The sequence below is a fragment of the Hibiscus syriacus genome, unplaced genomic scaffold (genome assembly GCF_006381635.1).
Source record: "Hibiscus syriacus cultivar Baekdansim isolate YM2019G1 unplaced genomic scaffold, ASM638163v2 tig00113724_pilon, whole genome shotgun sequence".
NCBI classification, from domain to species: domain Eukaryota; kingdom Viridiplantae; phylum Streptophyta; class Magnoliopsida; order Malvales; family Malvaceae; genus Hibiscus; species Hibiscus syriacus.
Window position 1 is genome coordinate 1,630,366 of NW_024063470.1, and position 23,056 is coordinate 1,653,421.

The 23,056-nt window shown below is 34.3% G+C and overlaps 1 protein-coding gene across 2 annotated transcripts; it reads right to left on the reverse strand.

The window, feature by feature from the left end:
* Nucleotides 1-224: 224 nt before the first annotated feature.
* On the reverse strand, nucleotides 225-1,599 carry LOC120187275 (NAC domain-containing protein 100-like). Of its 2 annotated transcripts, XM_039191028.1 has the most exons (4): nucleotides 1,493-1,599; nucleotides 1,211-1,417; nucleotides 856-1,133; nucleotides 225-777 (listed from the first exon to the last, which is right to left on the reverse strand). In XM_039191028.1, exons 2-4 carry the CDS (start codon nucleotides 1,383-1,385, stop codon nucleotides 238-240), a joined length of 993 nt encoding a protein of 330 aa, XP_039046959.1. In that variant the 5' UTR covers nucleotides 1,386-1,417; nucleotides 1,493-1,599; the 3' UTR covers nucleotides 225-237. The 2 variants fall into 2 exon arrangements, with proteins under 2 accessions (XP_039046959.1, XP_039046958.1); XM_039191027.1 differs by lacking the exon at nucleotides 1,493-1,599 and having other exon boundaries at nucleotides 1,211-1,458.
* Nucleotides 1,600-23,056: the final 21,457 nt, after the last annotated feature.

A 23,056-nucleotide genomic window follows, 5' to 3' on the forward strand; every position in this document is an offset into this window, starting at 1 on the left:
ACAAATTCTATATCTATGATAATAAAAATATAACATAAAAAAACCCAGAAACAGGAACAATTTTTAAATGTTTCCTTATACTGTAATTTAATTATGAAACTTGTATAATACATGATTTTTTTATGCTTCAATTTGCTTCATATTGAAAATCTTATACACATACAATTCAAACCAATAATAGTAAAACTCCAGATTTTGCATACAATAATGAGATTTCCCCCCCCCCCCCCCCTTATTTCAGTAGTGCCAGAAGCAATCGAAATCCACCGGTGCAGCTAATGGCGTCGTATCGAATTTTTGAATCTCGAAATTCGATACGACTGAAGAGATTTCGTTGTTGATATCGGTGGTTAAACCGGTCTCTTGCGAGACGGTAACCATTGTTTCCCTCTCCGATTTCACGTTCAAACCGCGTTTTTCGAGTAAATCCCTGAAGATGGAATGTTCCTGCATTAAAACCGAGCCGCCCGGGATTTGAAGATTCGACGAGAAAGAAAGGGACTGAGGCGGGAAGAAAGTGTTCGAAGAAACCGGGAGGAGCAGTGGATTGTTGGTAAAATTATCGATCGGATTGGAGAAGCAGGGCACGTAAACGGATTCGGAAACAGGATTTTTCTTGGCATTAAAAACCGAAGAAGAATCCATTAATGGTGGAAGACCAGAACCAAAAGGGTTCAAAATTTCATTGTCAAATGAACTCATGTTGACGAGGCCTGAAATATGTGTTTTTTTTCCGGCAGAACTCTTTTGAAACACCCTGCAAATAACCCATTCATTCTGTCCAAAAAGAAGGGGAAAAAAAGATCCATAAAAAAAACATCTTTAAAAACGGGGAAATTCATGTTTTTGTTTTACCTTTGCAGTTTTAGGCAGATTGTGGACTGAATATTTGCCTTCAAGTCTATACTCATGCATCACCCAATTCATTTTTTCGCCTTTTGGTGCTCTTCCCTTGTAAAAAACCAGTGTTTTCTTCATTCCAACCAATGATTTCCCTCTGTAAATCTCTTTGTCTTTGCCTGTTGCCTTCCAATACCCAGAATCAGTGGCCCTATTTGTCCTCAAACCAGTTGGGTATTTCCTATCCCTCACGCAGAAAAAATACCATTCTTTCTCACCCATTTTCGCTTTCCCTGCAACCAAACAAACCATAAGGAAATCTTTCTCAACAAAATCCATGAAAACGTAACAATCACATAAAAATTCTTACAAGGCAATTCCCATGGCTCAGACTTGTTCAAATCCACCTCTCCAATGGCCTTAGCACTGAAGTTGATGTCCAAAACTTTCTTGTACAAGTAGTGAGAAATAAGCTCTTCATCTGTTGGATGAAACCTGAAACCCGGTGGCAAATCCATCTGATCATCTTCTTGAATGTTTGTCATTTCCTTGAACCCTAAAACTTGTGTTCAGAAATCTGCAAAATACCCACGAAATTTTCAGTTGAAAAATCCTTACACAAAAACTTGTCTGTATATGTGTGTGAACTGACCAGACAGCTGAAGTTATTATTGTCCGAAGCAAAAATAACAGATTGAAATGGAAAGTGATGAATAAAAGAGATATGAAGAAAGGTTATATAAAAGCGAAGGGAAGTTGGGGGAAAAGAAAATAAAGTTAAGAATTGAAAGAGGAAAAGGGAGAAGCAATGGAAGTAAAAGAAAGGAGTAAACCTGAAAGATAACAGAGGGTGTCTTAGAGAGAAAATGGCAGCAGGAGAGACAAAAGCCCCCTAAATAATGGTGTATGGAGATAAAGAAACGTGGTTTGTAAGGCAACTTGGTTGTTTTAGACCATCCTGCTAATATTATACCCAATAATATGAAAAATAAATTACTTAAGTATAAAACTATGATAGAAATACCATTAGAAACTATTGATCAATTTTATTGGTTACAATAAAATGTTGTTTTTATAAGAAATTTTGAGTTTAAATAATTACATGTAAGGTATGTACATTATCAATGATAAAAATATTTTGATCTCTCTAAATTATTAAAAAAGTTTAAAAATAATAAAATATCAAAATATAATATAATGATTAATGACACAAAATTAGAATTCAGTGGTTTCGCAAATTAATCCAATTTAGGTTTGAGTATTTACTTGACTCAAATGAAAATATATATATGTTAATTAAGTTTCCAAATATCATATAAGTATTCAAAATTTATTTGAAAAATTTCAAGTTAAGTCGAGTTAAATCAAATATATTTGTTTAAGTTTCTATTAAAATTTAATTATAATTATAAATATTTATAATATCATGGTACTAATTAGTTTTAATTTAACAAACCTTGCTAATGAATTTATCAAATATTCTCAATGATAGAAGGGAATGTTGTTCTTCCTAGAGGTCCTGAGTTTGAATGGCTGCATTTGTAGTATGTGTGCATGCATTGTCAATAAGTTAAGAAAGTTCTGAATATATACTACATTGTAATCATCCATGACTATTAAAAAAAACAACTCTTGCTAATCCTATATGATATACATATATTTTTTTCATATTCATTTTTGTACATGTAAGTAATATTTGTAACGTTATTCAATAAATCAAGTAATATTTGTAATGTTATTAAATAAATCAAATAACATATACAATAATGATATTGAATTTATATAACAATAATTTAAAAAAGATGGCACACGTTTTTTAAATTCTCTAGATGCACATTAGCGGGTCTAATGAGTGTTGAGGTTTCATAGTCGTCTTCATTTTTCTTGCTTGGATTTGGATGGGTTGCTTTGGGTATCATGCTTTGCTTGTCTTTTTGAGGGTTAGGTTTTGTTTAGGCTTCAATTTCATGAACGTAGCTACAAAACTTGATTGGAAGAAACTGTTTGGGGGGGATCAGATTTTGAATTTCTTTCCTCCGATGCTTTGTAAAGGGGTTCCGATGGTCCAGCCTCCGCAAGCTGTAATTGATGAAGGGATTGTAGAGTGGAAGTATGTTGTGGTGGGGCAATTTATTGGGTCAGCTTCAAATCTTGGAGCTATGCAACGGATTATTGAAACACTCTTGGGAAAATCCTTGTCGGTAAATGTTAGTATGACTAGATCAAATCTATTCGTTTTCTTTTTTAGTAATGCAATTATGAGGGATTGGTTTCTTAAAAACGGCCTTAGCACGTCCAAAACAAGCCTATTATTCTTAGAAAATGAGAACTGAGTTTGAAAAAAACTGAAGTTCGATATTTAAAAAATTTCAGTATGGATTCATCTGTTCAGTGTTCCACTGGAGCTTTACTCTAAGCGTGGCTTGAGCTACATAGAAAGATAGTCAGTGTTCCATTGTATATGTATTTTATCACTACGATAAAAGAATGATTGTATTTTGCGAAGGTGTGTATGGAGATTGGGGTTGGGGATAATGTTCCTCAAACAGTGAAGGTGGTCTTGAAGGATGGCTCGTCAATTTAAATTTCTGTTGTAGTTCCTCGAATGCCTTATTTCTATTCTCATTGTAAATTTTTTGGGCACAATGATAAGATTTGTATGGATAAGCCGAAGCAACAGGTGAAGAATGACACTCATGTTTGGAAGATGAAGGATGTGGTTGTGGATGTTTCTCCTTGTTTTGTGGAGGGTGAGTCTCAGGGGTTAAAGATCAAGCAATTGTAGGTAATAAATGTGTTATTCAGGAGGTTACTGATCCTATCATTACTCATGTTCCAGTTCAAGGTGTTGTTGAGGTGGTTCATAATATTGCTTATTATGGAATGGGGAATATTGCTTCTACTTCAGTTGAAAGTGATGAACTAGTGGTTAATAATTTGGGTACTGAGGCTTTGAGTGAGAATATGGTAGTGGATGTTTTGGAAACTTTAGGTGGTGTAAATGACTAGGAAATGGTTTTGCAATAAGAAGAAGATTACATTAAGGATTTTCGTACTTTACAAGCTTACATGTTGCAGAGAAAGAAATCTAAGAGTAGGTCTAAATAGAAGAAGGTTGTTCGGGGTTCATCAAATAGGTTTGAAGTTTTATAGGGTTTGGAACCTTTGGATAGTCCAAGGAAGACTCGTGCAACTTCAATGGGGGGGTTTTTGTGTTGTTGAATAAGCTAAAGGCTAGGAAGAAAGAACATATGGACAAAGTTAAGGTGGCTTCCGAGGCTGCTGTCGAGGTAGGGGGTATGGTTGTTCCTTTACAATGTTACTGTTTTTTTGGAATGTTAGGGACTTTAATAGTTCCCTAAAGGAAACTAAAGTGATTAATATGTTGAATTTGTTTGATGGAGTCTCAAATTAGGATACATAATGTTGATACTCTTGTTTTTAAGTTTTATGTGGATTGAAATTACTGTGCAAATTATGATCATGTTGATAATGTAAGAACTCATGTGTTATTATAGATTCTGACCAAGCTATTTCAATGCTTGGTATAATATTGGGTAAGAAGGTTATTACCACTACAATTTATGGCTGTAATATGGGGCAAGATAAGAGTGGTCTTTGGACTCACCTCGAAGAGTTAGAGGTGGTTGTTGGTGATATTGCTTGGGTGATTGGGGGGACTTCAATATTATTTTGAATGTAGAAGAGAGTTCTGATTTTGGTAAAGTGAGACCTCATCTATTTTCAAGTCCCTTATTCACTTGGTCTAACAAGAAAGATGAAGGTTTTTTGGCTCGAAAGCTTGATCGAGTGTTAGTTAATGCTCAATGGATGACTTCTTTTTCCAGTTCTTTTTTTTTTAATTTAAAGCCCAAGGAGTTTCATATCACTGTCCTAGCTTGGCTTGGTTTCATAAAGATATTCAAGCCAATAAGCCTAAACCATTTAAGTTTTTTAATTGTCTGATTTTCAGGATATTGTGAGGGTTTCGTGGTAAGAGGAAGCTTCTGGTAATGCAATGCAAAGATTGTTTTGTAAGTTAAAGAGGCTTAAGCTTAAGCTTATGGAGCTTAACAAGATGCATTATTATGATATTTCTATTAGATTTGAGGCTAAAAGATTGGAGCTAGAGTGGCTTCAAGTCTATAAGCTTACTATGTTGACCATACTAGATTAGGTGAGGGGAGTTTGGTGCAAGTTGAGTTATTGGAGTTGGAAAAGGCTAAAGCCAAATTTTATAAGCAACGTGCCAAAACTCAATGGGTTTAGGATGGTGATTTGGGTACTCTATTTTTTTCATTCTATTATCGAGTGGATTAGGAAGAAGAATATTATTTGAATAATGAAAGATGAAGATGGTAATAAGCTCTAGACTTTTAAAGATATGTCTGCAGAGATGGTTCATTTTTATACCAATATCATTGGGACTATTGATTCGAGTGTTAAAGGTTGTTATATTGATGATCTTAAGGGGTTGTTGAATTATTTGTTGCTTGATGAGGTGGTGGAGAATTTAGGCAGGGAGGTTTCAGATATTGAGATTAAGGAAGACTTGTTTCGACAGGGCAATGATAAAAACCCAGGCTTGAGTTTTCACACGACCTGGTTTTTATGGTTTTTTAGGATATCATTAAAAAGGATTTTTTGAATGTTGTGAGGTATTTGTTTTTTGGGTCTTGGTTACTTTTAGCCTTTAATGCTACAACCATTGCACTTATTCCAAAGGCTTTGAATTCTTGTATGGTTCGGGAGTTTAGGTCAATTTTGTGTTGCTCAGTTGTATATAAAACTATCTCTATAATCATGTAAGTAGGATTGCTGGTTATTTCTCAGGTATGATCTCGATGAGTTAATATGCATTTTTCAAAGGTATGAGCATAGTGGACAACACTTTGCTTGCTTAGGAGATGGTGAGAGGGTATGTGAAGAAGTCTATGTCATCTCGTTGTGATGTTAAGATTGATTTACAAAAGGCTTTTGATTATATAAATTGGGATTTCTTATTGACATTGCTTAAAGCTTTGGGACTGCATAAGAATTTTCATGGTTGGATCAAGGTCTGTGTTACTACCCATAGGTTCTCAATTTTCTTCAACGGTAGATTGGTAGGTTATTTTAGGGGTGAAAGAGGGATAAAACAAGGTGACCCTCTTTAATCTTATTTGTTTATGATGGTGATGAATGTGTTGTATGCTTTGTTAAATGTTGTTATTGTTAATGGTGTGTTTAGGTTTCATCCAAAGTGTAAAAGGGTTCCTTTAACTCATCTATACTTTGTTAATAACTTGTTAATATTTTGCCATGGCTCTTTAGATGTTGTCTTGGGAATTCTAAGTGTTTTGGAACTGTTCTATGAGATGGTTAGTCTTAAATTAAATGTTGCTAAGACATAGCTATTTGTTGGTGGTCTTTCTGAGAGTGAAGTTGAGCGAATTTATAATGCCACAAGGTTTACGAGGTGTTGTTTGCTTGTTAGGTATCTTGGGTGTACCTTTAGCCGCAATGAAGCTTACTTATAAGGATTGTTTTTCTTTGTTGGATAAGATTAGGGACAAGTTAGCTAAATGGTTTAATAGAAAGCTTAGCTATGGGGTTGACTGCAGTTGATTAAGGTTGTGTTGTTTAGTATTTTCAACTATTAGATAACTATTGGAGCAGGCAACTTGTGTTACCAAAGGTTGTGATCCTTCAAATCGAGAAGATTTGTATGAGATTTTTTTGGAAGGGGCAAGATGTTTCTACTAGAGGAGCGCAAGTGAGTTGAGCTTAAATTTTCTTGTTAACGTCTGAAAGGGGTTTAAGTCTAAAGAGCTTACTTTGTTGGAGTAAGGTGTGTCACTAGATGCTGGTGCAAAGGATTCTTGCGAGTTAGGGCTCTCTCTGAGTGGATTGGTTAAAGGAATGTGTTTAAAGGTGTTGATTTTTTGTAGGTGTAGTGTAAATCTCATTATAGTTGAATTCTTAGAAAGCTTTTGAAGCTAAAGGGTGAGGCGTGGGTTCTATTTGGAACTGGATTGGATTAGAGCATAGTTAGTTGTAATTGGATTTGGGACAAAATTAAAGTTCCAAGGTATAAGATAAAATGGCATAAACTTATTTGGTTTTCTTTTCATATACCACAGCTTTCTATTATTTCTTGGATGGCTATATTGGATAGATTGCCTACCAATGATAGAAAATTTCATTTTGGGATTGTTGTGGACAGTATGTGCATTTTGTGTGGTGATGGTATGGAATCCCGGAGCCATCTCTTTGCTAAATGCTCTTTTTTCAAGGGGTTTAGAGGGAAATTCTAGATGTTTGTAGATTGCATTGCAGTGATTTGTGTTGGGAGATTTTCTTTTATGGGCGATTGATAATCTGAAGGGTGTTTCTCTTTTTGTTCGTATCCTTAAGTTGGCTTGGACATGTATTCTGTATTGTATATGGGAGGAGCGTAATCATCGCGTGTCTAGGTCTACTAGTCGCTCGATTAGTTTAATTGTGGAATTTGTTAAAGAATTGGCTATGATGAAATTAAGTAGGATTCCTATATTTAGGGTTGATGGAGTCAATATAATTCTATGTGCTAAATGGGATATTTTGTAAGGGCTAGTTTTGCTTGTTTGGGAGGGTTGGTTTCATGTTTCTGTTGATTTTTGTCGAGGTGCTGCTGTAGCAACTTTGCTGTTTACTTTTGGATAATATTTTGGAAAACAACTTATCCAAAAAATAGGATATAGAAATATATAATATATTCTTAATTTTATTTTATTTAAAAAAAGAGATTTTGAGTACAAAAGTATTAGCATGAGTATAAAACAACCAAGAAATTGGTGGGAAGAATAAATTTTGAAATAGTTAAAATCAAAGGACTAAATTAAAATATAAAACTAAGGGATCAAATTGTAAAAAAAGGAAATTTACTGTTAAAAAGAGGAATTGAAGTCACATAGGTAGTCCACGTTAATAGACGAACATGTAATTCAAATTTGGTAAAAAAAACTTAAAATGAAGGAAGAATTGAAGAAAAATAATGCAAAGTTAATTGACTAAATTGAAAAGTGAGGAAAGTTTTTTGTCAAAAATTGGAATTGAACTACATAAGTATTCCATAATGATCGAGGATTCAAATTTGATAAAAAAGATAGGGTTAAAACAAACGAGGAATTGAAGAAATAATAAAATTAGGGATCAAATCATAAAATAATCAAATTACTTAGTTGAATACCAAAATAAAATTATTTTAATTTTAATATTTTATTATTCAAAATTTAAAAATCTAAATTCTACTTGAACTCAAAATTTAATTCAAAATTAAAAATGATTTTTTAATCGAATTAAGTTCTACCAACTGAAGATTTTGGTGTGTGCAAGGGTAGTATTATGATGCTAAATGTGTATCGGATATGGTTATTTTGATGCGGTTTGCTAGTTTTAATAATAATTTTGGGTATTTTCCCCATCTTAATTGAATGTTTACTTGATAAAGTTATGAGAGATTTTTAATGATGTTAACTTTCATTAAAAAAAATCCTTTCTCTTATATGCAATAATCACTTTTATTTTAACAAGTGGCATAGAATTATCAAGAAGATACATATGGGTCCAATAAGGTAAGAGTTATGATTTTATTGGTTGTTCCATCCGAAGTCCAAAAATAACCAATATTCAATTATTATAATCAGATATTAAAAAAAATCAGAGAGAATAAATATTTTTTTCTGTTTTTCAATATGAAAAAGCAGCAAAAACTTTTCTGTTCAAATTGTTTTTATTCTATTTTGTGATACCAGCAGTGTGAATGCATTGAAAGATAACACAAATTGTAATTTTGAGCTTCCAAATATTGGATAAAATTGTTTATTCAACTCAAATTGATTAATTTATAGTTAAATTTGATTAATTTAAACACGATAGGAGAAAATTAGGAAACTTAATGGCTTAATGCATACTGTATATTTTTCTTCATAACAAATAAATAATATATATTTAAATACAATGAACATGGTATGTGATTAGTATATAAATGTTATTTAAGTTTAAAAATTTGACACTATCAAGAAATTATTGATTAAATTTAATTTCGCCGGTACAATGTAACTCAGTTGGAGAACTGATTAAAAAGAAAGCACATTTTACCTTTTTTTTTCTACTTAAATGGAAACCTACCAACCTTTTACTTTACACAATCGCTCGAACTTTTATATGCACTAATTACTCATAAAAAAATAAAATAAACATCCACCCACATTACAAGGATAATATTTAATACAATGATAATGTATAATTTTATATATTTTAATGTGTTAAATTATGATACATTATTTAAAATAAATTTAAAAAATATTATTAAAATTTAATAATAATGTATTTTTGTCTGATTCAATAGTAATATATATATATATTATTAATACAATAAATATTAATTCTATTATAAATTTATTTAATTCTTATATTTAAAATATTATATTATATTTTTACCATTAATATGAGAAAAATATGATATCTGCATATACACAATTGTGTCTATTTAACCCTAATAATTATAGGATTTTTTTTCATGCAATAAGTTAATATGATATTAACAAAACTGACACTTTACACCATGAAACCAAACCGGGTAAGCAAGTTGTCAATTCCCAGGTTGAATTAAATCATCATATACGCACAAATTGTGGAAAAGAATCATTTGCAACCTCTCCAAAAGCTTTTTCTTCTTGGTAGTCTGCCCTATGTCGGTTTAATTTAAGATTAAGGAAAGGTAGGAAATGAACGCAACCGAAAATATTATATTTTTTATAATATTTTCGGTTGAACGCATTTTAAAATGTTAATTTTTTTAATATTCTCGATGCAATCAAAAACGATAGGAAGAATGTAACATTTTAGATTGTCAACAAAAAATGTTATGAAAAAGATTTACAACTTAAAAATGTTTAAAAAATTAACATTTTAGGTTGCGCCCAATAAAAAATCTTTAATATTAAATTAGGTTGTTTTTTCTTAGACTATCCCATTCTATTATTATTATTAGGATTAATTATAAAATAAGTGTCCAAATTATAGCGTTTTTCAAAAATAGGAGCATAAATTATTTTTTAATGATCCCGGTGTCTTACATTACAAACATTACCACTTTAGGTTCTTGGGACGTTTATGGTGTTAATTTCCTCTCTTAAGTGACACGTGTCATATTCTTGTAATTTTAAATATTTTATCTAAAATTAAAAAATTAAATTTATATTTAAATAACACAAAATTTTTGAAATAACACAAAAACTATGAAAACCTTCATTTCAACCCTTAAACCCACGCGACCATCGCCCTTTGCCTTCGACGAAGCTTCACTCGACCTCACCTCCCCTGGCGACCAAAACTCCTATGCAATTGTGATCAATTGATGGTAAATCGATTGTAACCCCCTAGACCGATTGGGGTAGCCCGATCCGATCCGAGAAGTCACATTAGGGCCACCGGAGCGACCCACTGTAAAAATAGCGGAAATTTTAAAACTTTTATTGAAACATGTAACTTATAAAATCAGTTGTCACTATTTAAAAATAAAACAGATTTCCAGACTCGTATATAAATCAAAATACAATTACATGCCCCCTAATCACATGTACCATACTCTGCAACAACGCCGGAAGAACTCCCTTACTGATGTCGATAGATGCACTGGTAAAATTCTTTTAACCTGAAAAGGTGAGTAATAGAGTGAGCTTCGAAAAGCTCAGTAATACAGAACTACCAGATGATGCTGAAAAACGTGCAGATACAGATAAACATATTTTCCTTATTGGTTCAGATATTTACAGATTTTTACACTGAGCAGGGATCCTACTGATATTTCAGGTGCTAACGGACAATGAGCTTTCAGTTCAGATAAATAATTCGGATGATTGAGTTCAGGAATTCAGAATAGATTTTCTAGTGTGTTCCCGAAAAATTCAGTAAAAAGATACAGATCTTTTAAAACATATATATATATACCCCCATCCGTTCACATCATAAATGTGTAGGTTCCCCAGAACCATACACCCAACCGCACATGCCATTTAGACCCTGAGCACAAAGCCGAGGAGTCTGCAGATAATCTTCCTCCAACAATAAACCCCCAGATAAAACATTTCTCCGTCGGTAAACGGAGATATCAGAAATCAAAACATAATTCAGATCAGATATCAGAACAGAATCCGGGTTAGGAATCAGAACAGATTTCAGATCAGATGTCAAAACATAATTCAAATCAGAAATCAGATAAAATATTCATATAAGTAAGGAACACACTAGAGTTTCCAAATATTATTTAGAGATACAGGATAATCTTATCGGGCAGAGAAACACAAATCTTTAGTTTAACGATAGAATGTTGAAATTTAGAATCACTATTGGAAGAGTTCATTAACTGACAGAATCATCAGTTATTCAGAATGTGAATTATCAGGATCATATCTTATTCGGACAGTTTTCAGAAGTTGTACGTAATCAGAAGGGTATTCAGAATCCTTTGTATCCATGTCAATTGATCGGATAATCGAACAACTTTATAACGAAGATTCAGAACCTTAACAATTTATATCCACTGGTCAATTCATTTCCCTTCCAGGGTATTTACTTTTTAATACCACAAATTCTTGTTCATAGATCACCTTCAGAATCATCACTGAATAGATCTTCCAATGATCTTTATTTCATTTCCAAGCTTCCACGATATCATGAAATACTGACGTGCTTGATTTGTAGTTCATGTTCCATAAGGACAGTACATCTTATAAACTCATCAGAATTTCCAGACTTATCCAATTCACTTACTTAATCCTCGATCATTGAGGTTACTTAGCTTATTTAGCAGTCAAATCCATTTCAGTTACTTCGGGGTTTTTCAGAGTAATTTAGACGTTACTGAATTTTAGATACATGTTGTACTTCCATTCCATTCGATTTGGTCTTCATGGTTGATTTGACTAACAAACGTCCAATTCATAGTACTGAATGCGATCTAGAGTTGAGTTGAGTTGAATACTTCCAAAATTATCATCGAGCCAAACTTAAGAAGACGAACACGCATTCCAGTAATATCTATGACATTTAGGTATTGACATAGATTTAAGGTTGATCTACTCACTTAAGTTGTTTTCTATTACTTTTAAAGGTATGCCAATACCTATGTTTATTTGGATTCCTTAATTAATCCAAGGCATTTACTTGGTATAGGTCATGAGGGTATTTTGGTAATTTTGGTATTTAGTTTTATTCCATTCATTTCAGAGCTCGATGATATCCAATCATTCCTGAGCTTGGTGATAATCTTGGGTCATTTCCATTACAGGGGTATTTTGGTCATTTTACAGATCTACGGTATTTCAATCTTTTCCTTCCATCCGATCTTATTATTTAATTCAGTCATTTCATTTACTTCAGTCCTTTCGAACAATTCTGACAGCAGAATACCCCCGATAAATTACTCTTCCAGTATTTACTCATTATTCGAATATTTTCAGGTCAAGTGTCTTCTCAGACTTTACAAACGGAATATCATAAATTTTCCTGCACTAAGTCGGGATCTTAACAATTAAATCCGTACTTAATCGAGTTAAGTACGAATCCTCTAAGTATTTTCTCATTCAGAGTCATCTCAGACTATTCTACCTCTTAAGGGCATTTCCATAATTTCTTAACCAGATAGGTTTGATATTAGCTCTTAACGAAAATAATATAATTTAGAGATCCTATGATTAATTGCTTTCTTGAACAATCTCTGATCTTGAAATAATTCCCTTAACACACTTCTAGTATCTTGCATAAACCCTCTTGGGGTTAAAAACCGGTTATCCATAATGTCTACGTATAACTATCATTTCTTATGCACATCAATATTTTTATCAGATCAATATGTCTGTAAAATCCTCTTATCTAACTTCCATATTCCAATCCTGTCTTTTTATAACACAAGGGTATTTTCGTAATTTTACCCTACCGGAGTATTTTCATAAATTCACATCCAAATGCCTTTAACATTTAACCTTTGATGAAATAAATTATAAGTTACAGATCCAGGTTGATTTCTTTACCACTAAGCACATAACTTGTAATTTAATTCTAGCAATCCCTTAATTTCTTATAAAAGTCATCTGAACCATAATCAATTACTGAACCTTTTTACCGTATTCAGATCGAGTGTATAACTTCATTAATTACACATATGAGACCAAACATTTCCATTCATGCATTTACCAATACCAACATGTTCTATAAAGCATAAAGAGGTAGTAAAGTATTACCTCGATTTCCGTGCAATACTGATCGACCATAAAAATTCCATTCGAACGCCTTTGATCTTCAATTCAACTTCCAATAATTCCTCAGATACATATCAACATAAATTATATCAGAAACGGAGCTTAATTATGATAAACGGATCGAATCGGGTGATAAATCAGTGAAAGACGGCTTACCGAGTTCGAATTTGGCGAAACGGACTTCGGATTTGGATTCAGGACGTTGAAAGCATAAAATATGACTTTTCAGAAATTTGGAATTTTCGGTCAAAATCAAAGTCAACGGGTTTGACTGACAATTTCGAGGCCTTCGGGTTCGAATTTCGAAAAACTGACAGCGGAATCGGATTTGGAACGTCGAAAAATGTCAGGATAGGTATACTCGGTCGAAGTCAAAGGTCGTTTAATGCCCGATCAAAGCCAGTCAAAGTTTTGGTCAACAGTGGTCAACTCCGGTCAACGGGTCAACGGTCAACGGGTCGGGTCAACGGGTCGGGTCGGGTCAACGGGTCGGGTAAACGGGTCGGGTCGGGTCAACGGGTCGGGTCGGGTTGTGACCGGTCAAACCGGTCAAAACAGTTCCAAAACCGGTCAAACCGGTCACTTTTCCCTTCCCCACGCGCAGTGGCGGCGCGTGGGGGCGCGTGAACAGTGATAAAATCCCGGAAAAATTTCTAAAAATTATTTTGAGCGATTTCGAGATACTTAAAAAGCTCGGTTAACAATTTTGAACGGCGGAGAGCTCGATTTTAACAAATCGGAAAGTTTGACCGGTTCACCTCCCAACGCGCCGCCGCCTCCGGAGAAAAAGGAGAACACCGGTGGACTCGGAACGGCACAAGGAACACGATGGTGCGGGAGGTGTCGTAAACGGATGACCCGATCGTCGTGAATCGATGAAAAACCAACTAAAACTGAGTTATTACCGACGATACTTCCGACTGAAATTCACGACGAACGGTGATGATTCACGACGAAAGGTTTGAGGGGTTTTGTTCCTCGGTTGACAACGAACACGATGGTTGTTTCGGCTTGTCGTTTGGAGGTCGGACGGCGAGTAGATCGGAGTTGGAAGTAGGGAGAACGGGAGAGGAAAACTGGAAAATTTTCCAGAAACATACGGGAGTCTGGGGGGTTTATAACATCTCATAATTAAAAATGGTTAAACCAAGAGTTTAGCCACTGAACTTCCTGCACTTCATAAAACGGTCTGCCAACTTTAAAACTTTACAATTTAATCCCCAATGTTTCTTTCAAAATATCAATTAAATCCGCCACTTTATAATTTCTTAATTTTAGCCCCTAAATTGGGGTGTTACAATTCTCCCCTCCTTAAAAGAATTTCGTCCTCGAAATTCATTCATGTCACATAATTGTAGAAATGAAACTTTCATCAACTCTTCCATATCTTCGAGTAGCTTTTTATAGAAATACGGATTCTCCACTAATCCTTAACCAGTTGAGTATACATTCTTATCAGAACTCTTCCTCATTTCAATAAAAGAATCTGAACGAAAATTTTCTCGAGTAATCAATCTCTTCAGAATTCTCCCTCAGTCCAAGTAAGTATTCAAAACAACTTTATCCTTGTGAAATCAATTCAGCCTTGGTTACGTGAATAGGCTCGTAGAGCAGCAACATATCTCAATTTTATTTCTGGAGTCGAGTCAGAATTTCTCAGATAAATAACTCTCACATGGCTAAGGTACTTTACTGCGTTAAGACAGATGTTACTGGTATTCCTTTTTGTACAAGTATAGCCTTAACGGATAGAAACTTCGGTTTATTCGTTACAGATAAGGACTCAGCCCTGGAGTTCCGGCTCAGAGAGGTATGATTGCAGTCTAGGGGCATGTACTGATCAGACATATTTTGACATTCGACCGGCCGGTCTAACTTGAAAATTTTTGACTCAAACCATAGCTCTGATACCACTAAATGTAACCCCCTAGACCGATTGGGGTAGCCCGATCCGATCCGAGAAGTCACATTAGGGCCACCGGAGCGACCCACTGTAAAAATAGCGGAAATTTTAAAACTTTTATTGAAACATGTAACTTATAAAATCAGTTGTCACTATTTAAAAATAAAACAGATTTCCAGACTCGTATATAAATCAAAATACAATTACATGCCCCCTAATCACATGTACCATACTCTGCAACAACGCCGGAAGAACTCCCTTACTGATGTCGATAGATGCACTGGTAAAATTCTTTTAACCTGAAAAGGTGAGTAATAGAGTGAGCTTCGAAAAGCTCAGTAATACAGAACTACCAGATGATGCTGAAAAACGTGCAGATACAGATAAACATATTTTCCTTATTGGTTCAGATATTTACAGATTTTTACACTGAGCAGGGATCCTACTGATATTTCAGGTGCTAACGGACAATGAGCTTTCAGTTCAGATAAAATAATTCGGATGATTGAGTTCAGGAATTCAGAATAGATTTTCTAGTGTGTTCCCGAAAAATTCAGTAAAAAGATACAGATCTTTTAAAACATATATATATATACCCCCATCCGTTCACATCATAAATGTGTAGGTTCCCCAGAACCATACACCCAACCGCACATGCCATTTAGACCCTGAGCACAAAGCCGAGGAGTCTGCAGATAATCTTCCTCCAACAATAAACCCCCAGATAAAACATTTCTCCGTCGGTAAACGGAGATATCAGAAATCAAAACATAATTCAGATCAGATATCAGAACAGAATCCGGGTTAGGAATCAGAACAGATTTCAGATCAGATGTCAAAACATAATTCAAATCAGAAATCAGATAAAATATTCATATAAGTAAGGAACACACTAGAGTTTCCAAATATTATTTAGAGATACAGGATAATCTTATCGGGCAGAGAAACACAAATCTTTAGTTTAACGATAGAATGTTGAAATTTAGAATCACTATTGGAAGAGTTCATTAACTGACAGAATCATCAGTTATTCAGAATGTGAATTATCAGGATCATATCTTATTCGGACAGTTTTCAGAAGTTGTACGTAATCAGAAGGGTATTCAAAATCCTTTGTATCCATGTCAATTGATCGGATAATCGAACAACTTTATAACGAAGATTCAGAACCTTAACAATTTATATCCACTGGTCAATTCATTTCCCTTCCAGGGTATTTACTTTTTAATACCACAAATTCTTGTTCATAGATCACCTTCAGAATCATCACTGAATAGATCTTCCAATGATCTTTATTTCATTTCCAAGCTTCCACGATATCATGAAATACTGACGTGCTTGATTTGTAGTTCATGTTCCATAAGGACAGTACATCTTATAAACTCATCAGAATTTCCAGACTTATCCAATTCACTTACTTAATCCTCGATCATTGAGGTTACTTAGCTTATTTAGCAGTCAAATCCATTTCAGTTACTTCGGGGTTTTTCAGAGTAATTTAGACGTTACTGAATTTTAGATACATGTTGTACTTCCATTCCATTCGATTTGGTCTTCATGGTTGATTTGACTAACAAACGTCCAATTCATAGTACTGAATGCGATCTAGAGTTGAGTTGAGTTGAATACTTCCAAAATTATCATCGAGCCAAACTTAAGAAGACGAACACGCATTCCAGTAATATCTATGACATTTAGGTATTGACATAGATTTAAGGTTGATCTACTCACTTAAGTTGTTTTCTATTACTTTTAAAGGTATGCCAATACCTATGTTTATTTGGATTCCTTAATTAATCCAAGGCATTTACTTGGTATAGGTCATGAGGGTATTTTGGTAATTTTGGTATTTAGTTTTATTCCATTCATTTCAGAGCTCGATGATATCCAATCATTCCTGAGCTTGGTGATAATCTTGGGTCATTTCCATTACAGGGGTATTTTGGTCATTTTACAGATCTACGGTATTTCAATCTTTTCCTTCCATCCGATCTTATTATTTAATTCAGTCATTTCATTTACTTCAGTCCTTTCGAACAATTCTGACAGCAGAATACCCCCGATAAATTACTCTTCCAGTATTTACTCATTATTCGAATATTTTCAGGTCAAGTGTCTTCTCAGACTTTACAAACGGAATATCATAATTTTCCTGCACTAAGTCGGGATCTTAACAATTAATCCGTACTTAATCGAGTTAAGTACGAATCCTCTAAGTATTTTCTCATTCAGAGTCATCTCAGACTATTCTACCTCTTAAGGGCATTTCCGTAATTTCTTAACCAGATAGGTTTGATATTAGCTCTTAACGAAAATAATATAATTTAGAGATCCTATGATTAATTGCTTTCTTGAACAATCTCTGATCTTGAAATAATTCCCTTAACACACTTCTAGTATCTTGCATAAACCCTCTTGGGGTTAAAAACCGGTTATCCATAATGTCTACGTATAACTATCATTTCTTATGCACATCAATATTTTTATCAGATCAATATGTCTGTAAAATCCTCTTATCTAACTTCCATATTCCAATCCTGTCTTTTTATAACACAAGGGTATTTTCGTAATTTTACCCTACCGGAGTATTTTCATAAATTCACATCCAAATGCCTTTAACATTTAACCTTTGATGAAATAAATTATAAGTTACAGATCCAGGTTGATTTCTTTACCACTAAGCACATAACTTGTAATTTAATTCTAGCAATCCCTTAATTTCTTATAAAAGTCATCTGAACCATAATCAATTACTGAACCTTTTTACCGTATTCAGATCGAGTGTATAACTTCATTAATTACACATATGAGACCAAACATTTCCATTCATGCATTTACCAATACCAACATGTTCTATAAAGCATAAAGAGGTAGTAAAGTATTACCTCGATTTCCGTGCAATACTGATCGACCATAAAAATTCCATTCGAACGCCTTTGATCTTCAATTCAACTTCCAATAATTCCTCAGATACATATCAACATAAATTATATCAGAAACGGAGCTTAATTACGATAAACGGATCGAATCGGGTGATAAATCAGTGAAAGACGGCTTACCGAGTTCGAATTTAGCGAAACGGACTTCGGATTTGGATTCAGGACGTTGAAAGCATAAAATATGACTTTTCAGAAATTTGGAATTTTCGGTCAAAATCAAAGTCAACGGGTTTGACTGACAATTTCGAGGCCTTCGGGTTCGAATTTCGAAAAACTGACAGCGGAATCGGATTTGGAACGTCGAAAAATGTCAGGATAGGTATACTCGGTCGAAGTCAAAGGTCGTTTAATGCCCGATCAAAGCCAGTCAAAGTTTTGGTCAACAGTGGTCAACTCCGGTCAACGGGTCAACGGTCAACGGGTCGGGTCAACGGGTCGGGTCGGGTCAACGGGTCGGGTAAACGGGTCGGGTCGGGTCAACGGGTCGGGTCGGGTTGTGACCGGTCAAACCGGTCAAAACAGTTCCAAAACCGGTCAAACCGGTCACTTTTCCCTTCCCCACGCGCAGTGGCGGCGCGTGGGGGCGCGTGAACAGTGATAAAATCCCGGAAAAATTTCTAAAAATTATTTTGAGCGATTTCGAGATACTTACAAAGCTCGGTTCACAATTTTGAACGGCGGAGAGCTCGATTTCAACAAATCGGAAAGTTTGACCGGTTCACCTCCCAACGCGCCGCCGCCTCCGGAGAAAAAGGAGAACACCGGTGGACTCGGAACGGCACAAGGAACACGATGGTGCGGGAGGTGTCGTAAACGGATGACCCGATCGTCGTGAATCGATGAAAAACCAACTAAAACCGAGTTATTACCGACGATACTTCCGACTGAAATTCACGACGAACGGTGATGATTCACGACGAAAGGTTTGAGGGGTTTTGTTCCTCGGTTGACAACGAACACGATGGTTGTTTCGGCTTGTCGTTTGGAGGTCGGACGGCGAGTAGATCGGAGTTGGAAGTAGGGAGAACGGGAGAGGAAAACTGGAAAATTTTCCAGAAACATACGGGAGTCTGGGGGGTTTATAACATCTCATAATTAAAAATGGTTAAACCAAGAGTTTAGCCACTGAACTTCCTGCACTTCATAAAACGGTCTGCCAACTTTAAAACTTTACAATTTAATCCCCAATGTTTCTTTCAAAATATCAATTAAATCCGCCACTTTATAATTTCTTAATTTTAGCCCCTAAATTGGGGTGTTACATCGATGTTTTATATCTTGCAAACCCTAGGATGAAAATCGTAATTCCGTGCGATTTCGACGGTCAATCAGTGACAACTACGACAGTGTATGACTAGGAGAATGGTAGGGACTATGTCGATAATGGTGATCGTGATCGAAAAGAGTAGCGACAGGTTAGGGTTAAGATTTATTTTAATTTATTTTAAATTTAATATACTTTCCACCAGTCACCTTGATTGGTAATAGTTGAGCACTCCCTTTACCAGCCAAGGTTTACTGGTTTGAGTCCCTTTGCACTTATTTGCAGCGTTTAATTTTCTTTTCTCCATAGTGTGACATGTGTCATCCTATGATTGGTGGGAAGTATATTAAATTAAAAATAAATTTAATTTAATTTAATCTTCCGATTAGATGATGACACATGACTCAATTTGATTTAATGATTAAATTTATTTTAATTTATTATTAAAATTATGACCAAATTTATAGAATATGTAAGTAACAGTGACTAGATGTTTAATTATACCAAATTTTTAGCTTCCACATCACCATGTGCGTTAAATGTTAACAGTTAGTAGTTTGATTGCATTAATTAAATAGTTAAGTGGTCTGATTAACAAAATTAAAAGATCGGTGGTATAAGTAAAAGGGCTAAATAGTTAGGTGATCAATGGTATAGTTTACCTAATATTTTTAACTTTTTTAAAAATAAATCAAAATTATCAAATTGTGACCGGTGTCACTTAACGGAGGAAATTAATGTCGTTGACGGTCCATACACCTAAAGTGGTAACGTTTGTAACGTTAGGCATCGAGATCGTTTAAAAATCATTTAAACATCTATTCATAAAAAGCGCTATAGTTTGGACACTTATTTTATAATTAAGTCTTATTATTATTATTAGGCTTAATATACTTTTATGTGCCTAAAGTATACTTCAAAATATTGTTTGGTGTCTAAAGAATTTTTTGCTAAAATAATTGTCTAACATTTTCTCCGTTACACTTTAGGTGCATACCGTTATATTTTTTATTTTTTAATAATAAAAATATTATATTTTTAAAAAAAGATTTTTTTTTAAAATAACCCTCACGTCATCCCTCTCCCTTCGCGGCGTTTTTTCATGATGATCGGCGTAATTTCATGGTGGGTGGGGGTTGAGTTTTGGTCGTGGTAACGAAACGATTCTGATGATGTCAACGGTGACGGTCATAGACCGACAATGATTAATCGGCTGCAGAAGATGTAAAATTTAGGTTTTTTTAATTATAATATGAAGTTTGTAATAATATAATTTTTGAAAATTCATATGTGTGACACGTGTTAGATAACGACTAAATTTAACGATCGTCACGGTCCAGAAACTTAAAAGTGTATTAATCATTGTTTAGAAAGGTGAGCATTGTTTCATAACAGTTTCGTTGCAATGTGTCATTAGATGAGTGAAAAATATATAAAGTAAATTTTAGAAGGGTAAACTACGTTTCAGGCACTCAGTTATTACTCAAGTTATAAATGGGCCATTTTTTTCAAAAAAAAAATAATAATTTAATCATTTAATTAAAATATTATTATAAACATATCACTTGACCGTTAAATATTAGATATCAGTTATGTGGTAAGGTATAATAATAGTTTAGTCCTTAAAATTTATATATTCTATTAATTTGGTCATAGTTTAAAATAATTCAATAAATTTAACTTCATATTTTAAAATCCTATCAACTTTGTTCTTGTTCTTCTCTCAAGTTTGTTCTTCACCATTCATCGTCATCTTTACTTGGATACTCTCGTCAACACTATAGTATTTCATCATAGATTATTACTTAATCTAATACACAAATTTATATATGTAAATATATTTATAGTTCATTATTTAATATTAGACCTTTAATTAGTATATACAGTAAGATTAAATACTCATTGAAATCTATTTAGAATTACATATGAAAACCTTAAGTTTTAGTTGCCACCACCATTTCTAAAATAAAATTCAGATTTTCATATTATTTTACAATTTTCTTGGTAACTTTATATTTTTTTAATGATAATTTAAAAAGTTATGAGGATTTTTTAGAAGGTTGCGGTGTAACGTCCCAATTTCCAGGTTAGTAGTTTCGAGTTAACCCGAGAATATTTTAGGTAAACCCATCAACCTTGTATTTGAGACTTGGTCTATTAGAACTTTGGGTTGGGCTTATTGGGCCTATTTGGATTATGGTAAGGGGTGTTTTTAAAAGGTGAATAAATTTTGAAGGACCGAAAAGGGGTTTTACCATTTTTAAATTGAAAGGTTGAAATCTCATTAATGGGAATGAGGTCACGCTTGAAACTCTCTTTTTCTTCCCACTTCTTTCTCATATTCTTTTTACAAACTTCCATCTTTCTCCTTGGTATTGTGAGCAAAGGTGAGAACTTTGTTGGTGCTCTTTCCTAGTCCGAAAATATAGATGTAAGCGTAGTAATATCCATCTTCCAAGATCCATTTTAAGCCTCTAATCTTAGAGTTAGACCATAGTTGGGTTTATAGAAAGGTTTGTGGTTAGAGCTTGGGAGTGGCTCTAAACCTTCCTTAAGCTTTAGAAATCTCATTCTTACTTTTCTTAAGCTCTTAGATGAGTTAATAACTCATTTCCATTTATTGTTCTAGTGAGAGAAGTGGGTGAGAGCTCAAAGAGGAAGGACAAGGAGAAATAATTGACTGGGTGAACCTTGAGTTATTTCTTCAGCATCTAGGTGTAAGGTAACACACTCCTATCCTTTGTCTATTGCTTGTAGATCAACATGTGTAGTTTTGATGCATGTTTGGGTGTATGAGCCATTTCTGTGCACTTGGGGGTTTAAGCATGAAAATGAGATTTTGTTGTTATTCTTGTGTAAAGTAGAAGTCTTTCATGTTCCTTAAGTACTACATAAGCTTTAAGCACTATTTGAGGGCCTTAAGGACACCTTGAGAGGGTTTTGGAATATTTTAGACGAGTGAAACAGAGTTTTCTAGGCAGAAGGTATCGGTACTATAAGAACATTATTGATACTACCAGTTATGTAAGGGTAAATTTCAAAAGGTTTGTGAGGAGAGTATCGATACCCCATCAAGGAGTATCGATACTGCTAAAGTGGTATCGATACTTGGGGCCTTGATCAGAAATATCGAAGCCAATTCTGGTATCGATACTAATGGGATTGTCGATACCGAGGGTAGAGTATTGATACTCCCAATAAGGATATCAATACCGAGGTATTTTTCAAAACACGAAAGTAATTTTGGTACCGATACTCAAGTGAGTATCGATACCCAAGTGGGAGAGTATCGATACTCTAAGGAGAATATCGATACTGAGATAATTTATAAAACATCAAATGCATTTTTGGTATCGGTACTCGAGGAAGTATCGATATCAGAAAATGGGAGTACTAATACCTAAAGAGGAGTATCAATACCATAGTGATTATTTAGGCCATAAGCCTAGCTGAGGCTAGAGGGGCGAAACCAAGTGTTTAGTGCTGGAAATATTCTAATAAACTCATAAGTGAAATATCTTAATTAATTGTATGATAACATAAGATCTTAATGAGGTAAGATTCTATATATGCCTTTGTATAATGTTCAGGAAACGACGAGGACACTTGAGTCACTTGTATGACGATTGTGTGGTAGATTGGGGAATATATAGATATATCCAAACCAGTGATAGTACACTTAAAATGCTAGTTGGATTGAGTGTTAATGTTAAGTGATCTGACCATATCTCGAGTATTCTAGATGAGTAGACTAGCCGAGTGAGTTACGATGTTATGTGACCCAGACTCAGCTCGAGGTTCAGGAAGACGTTGATGTTATGTGACC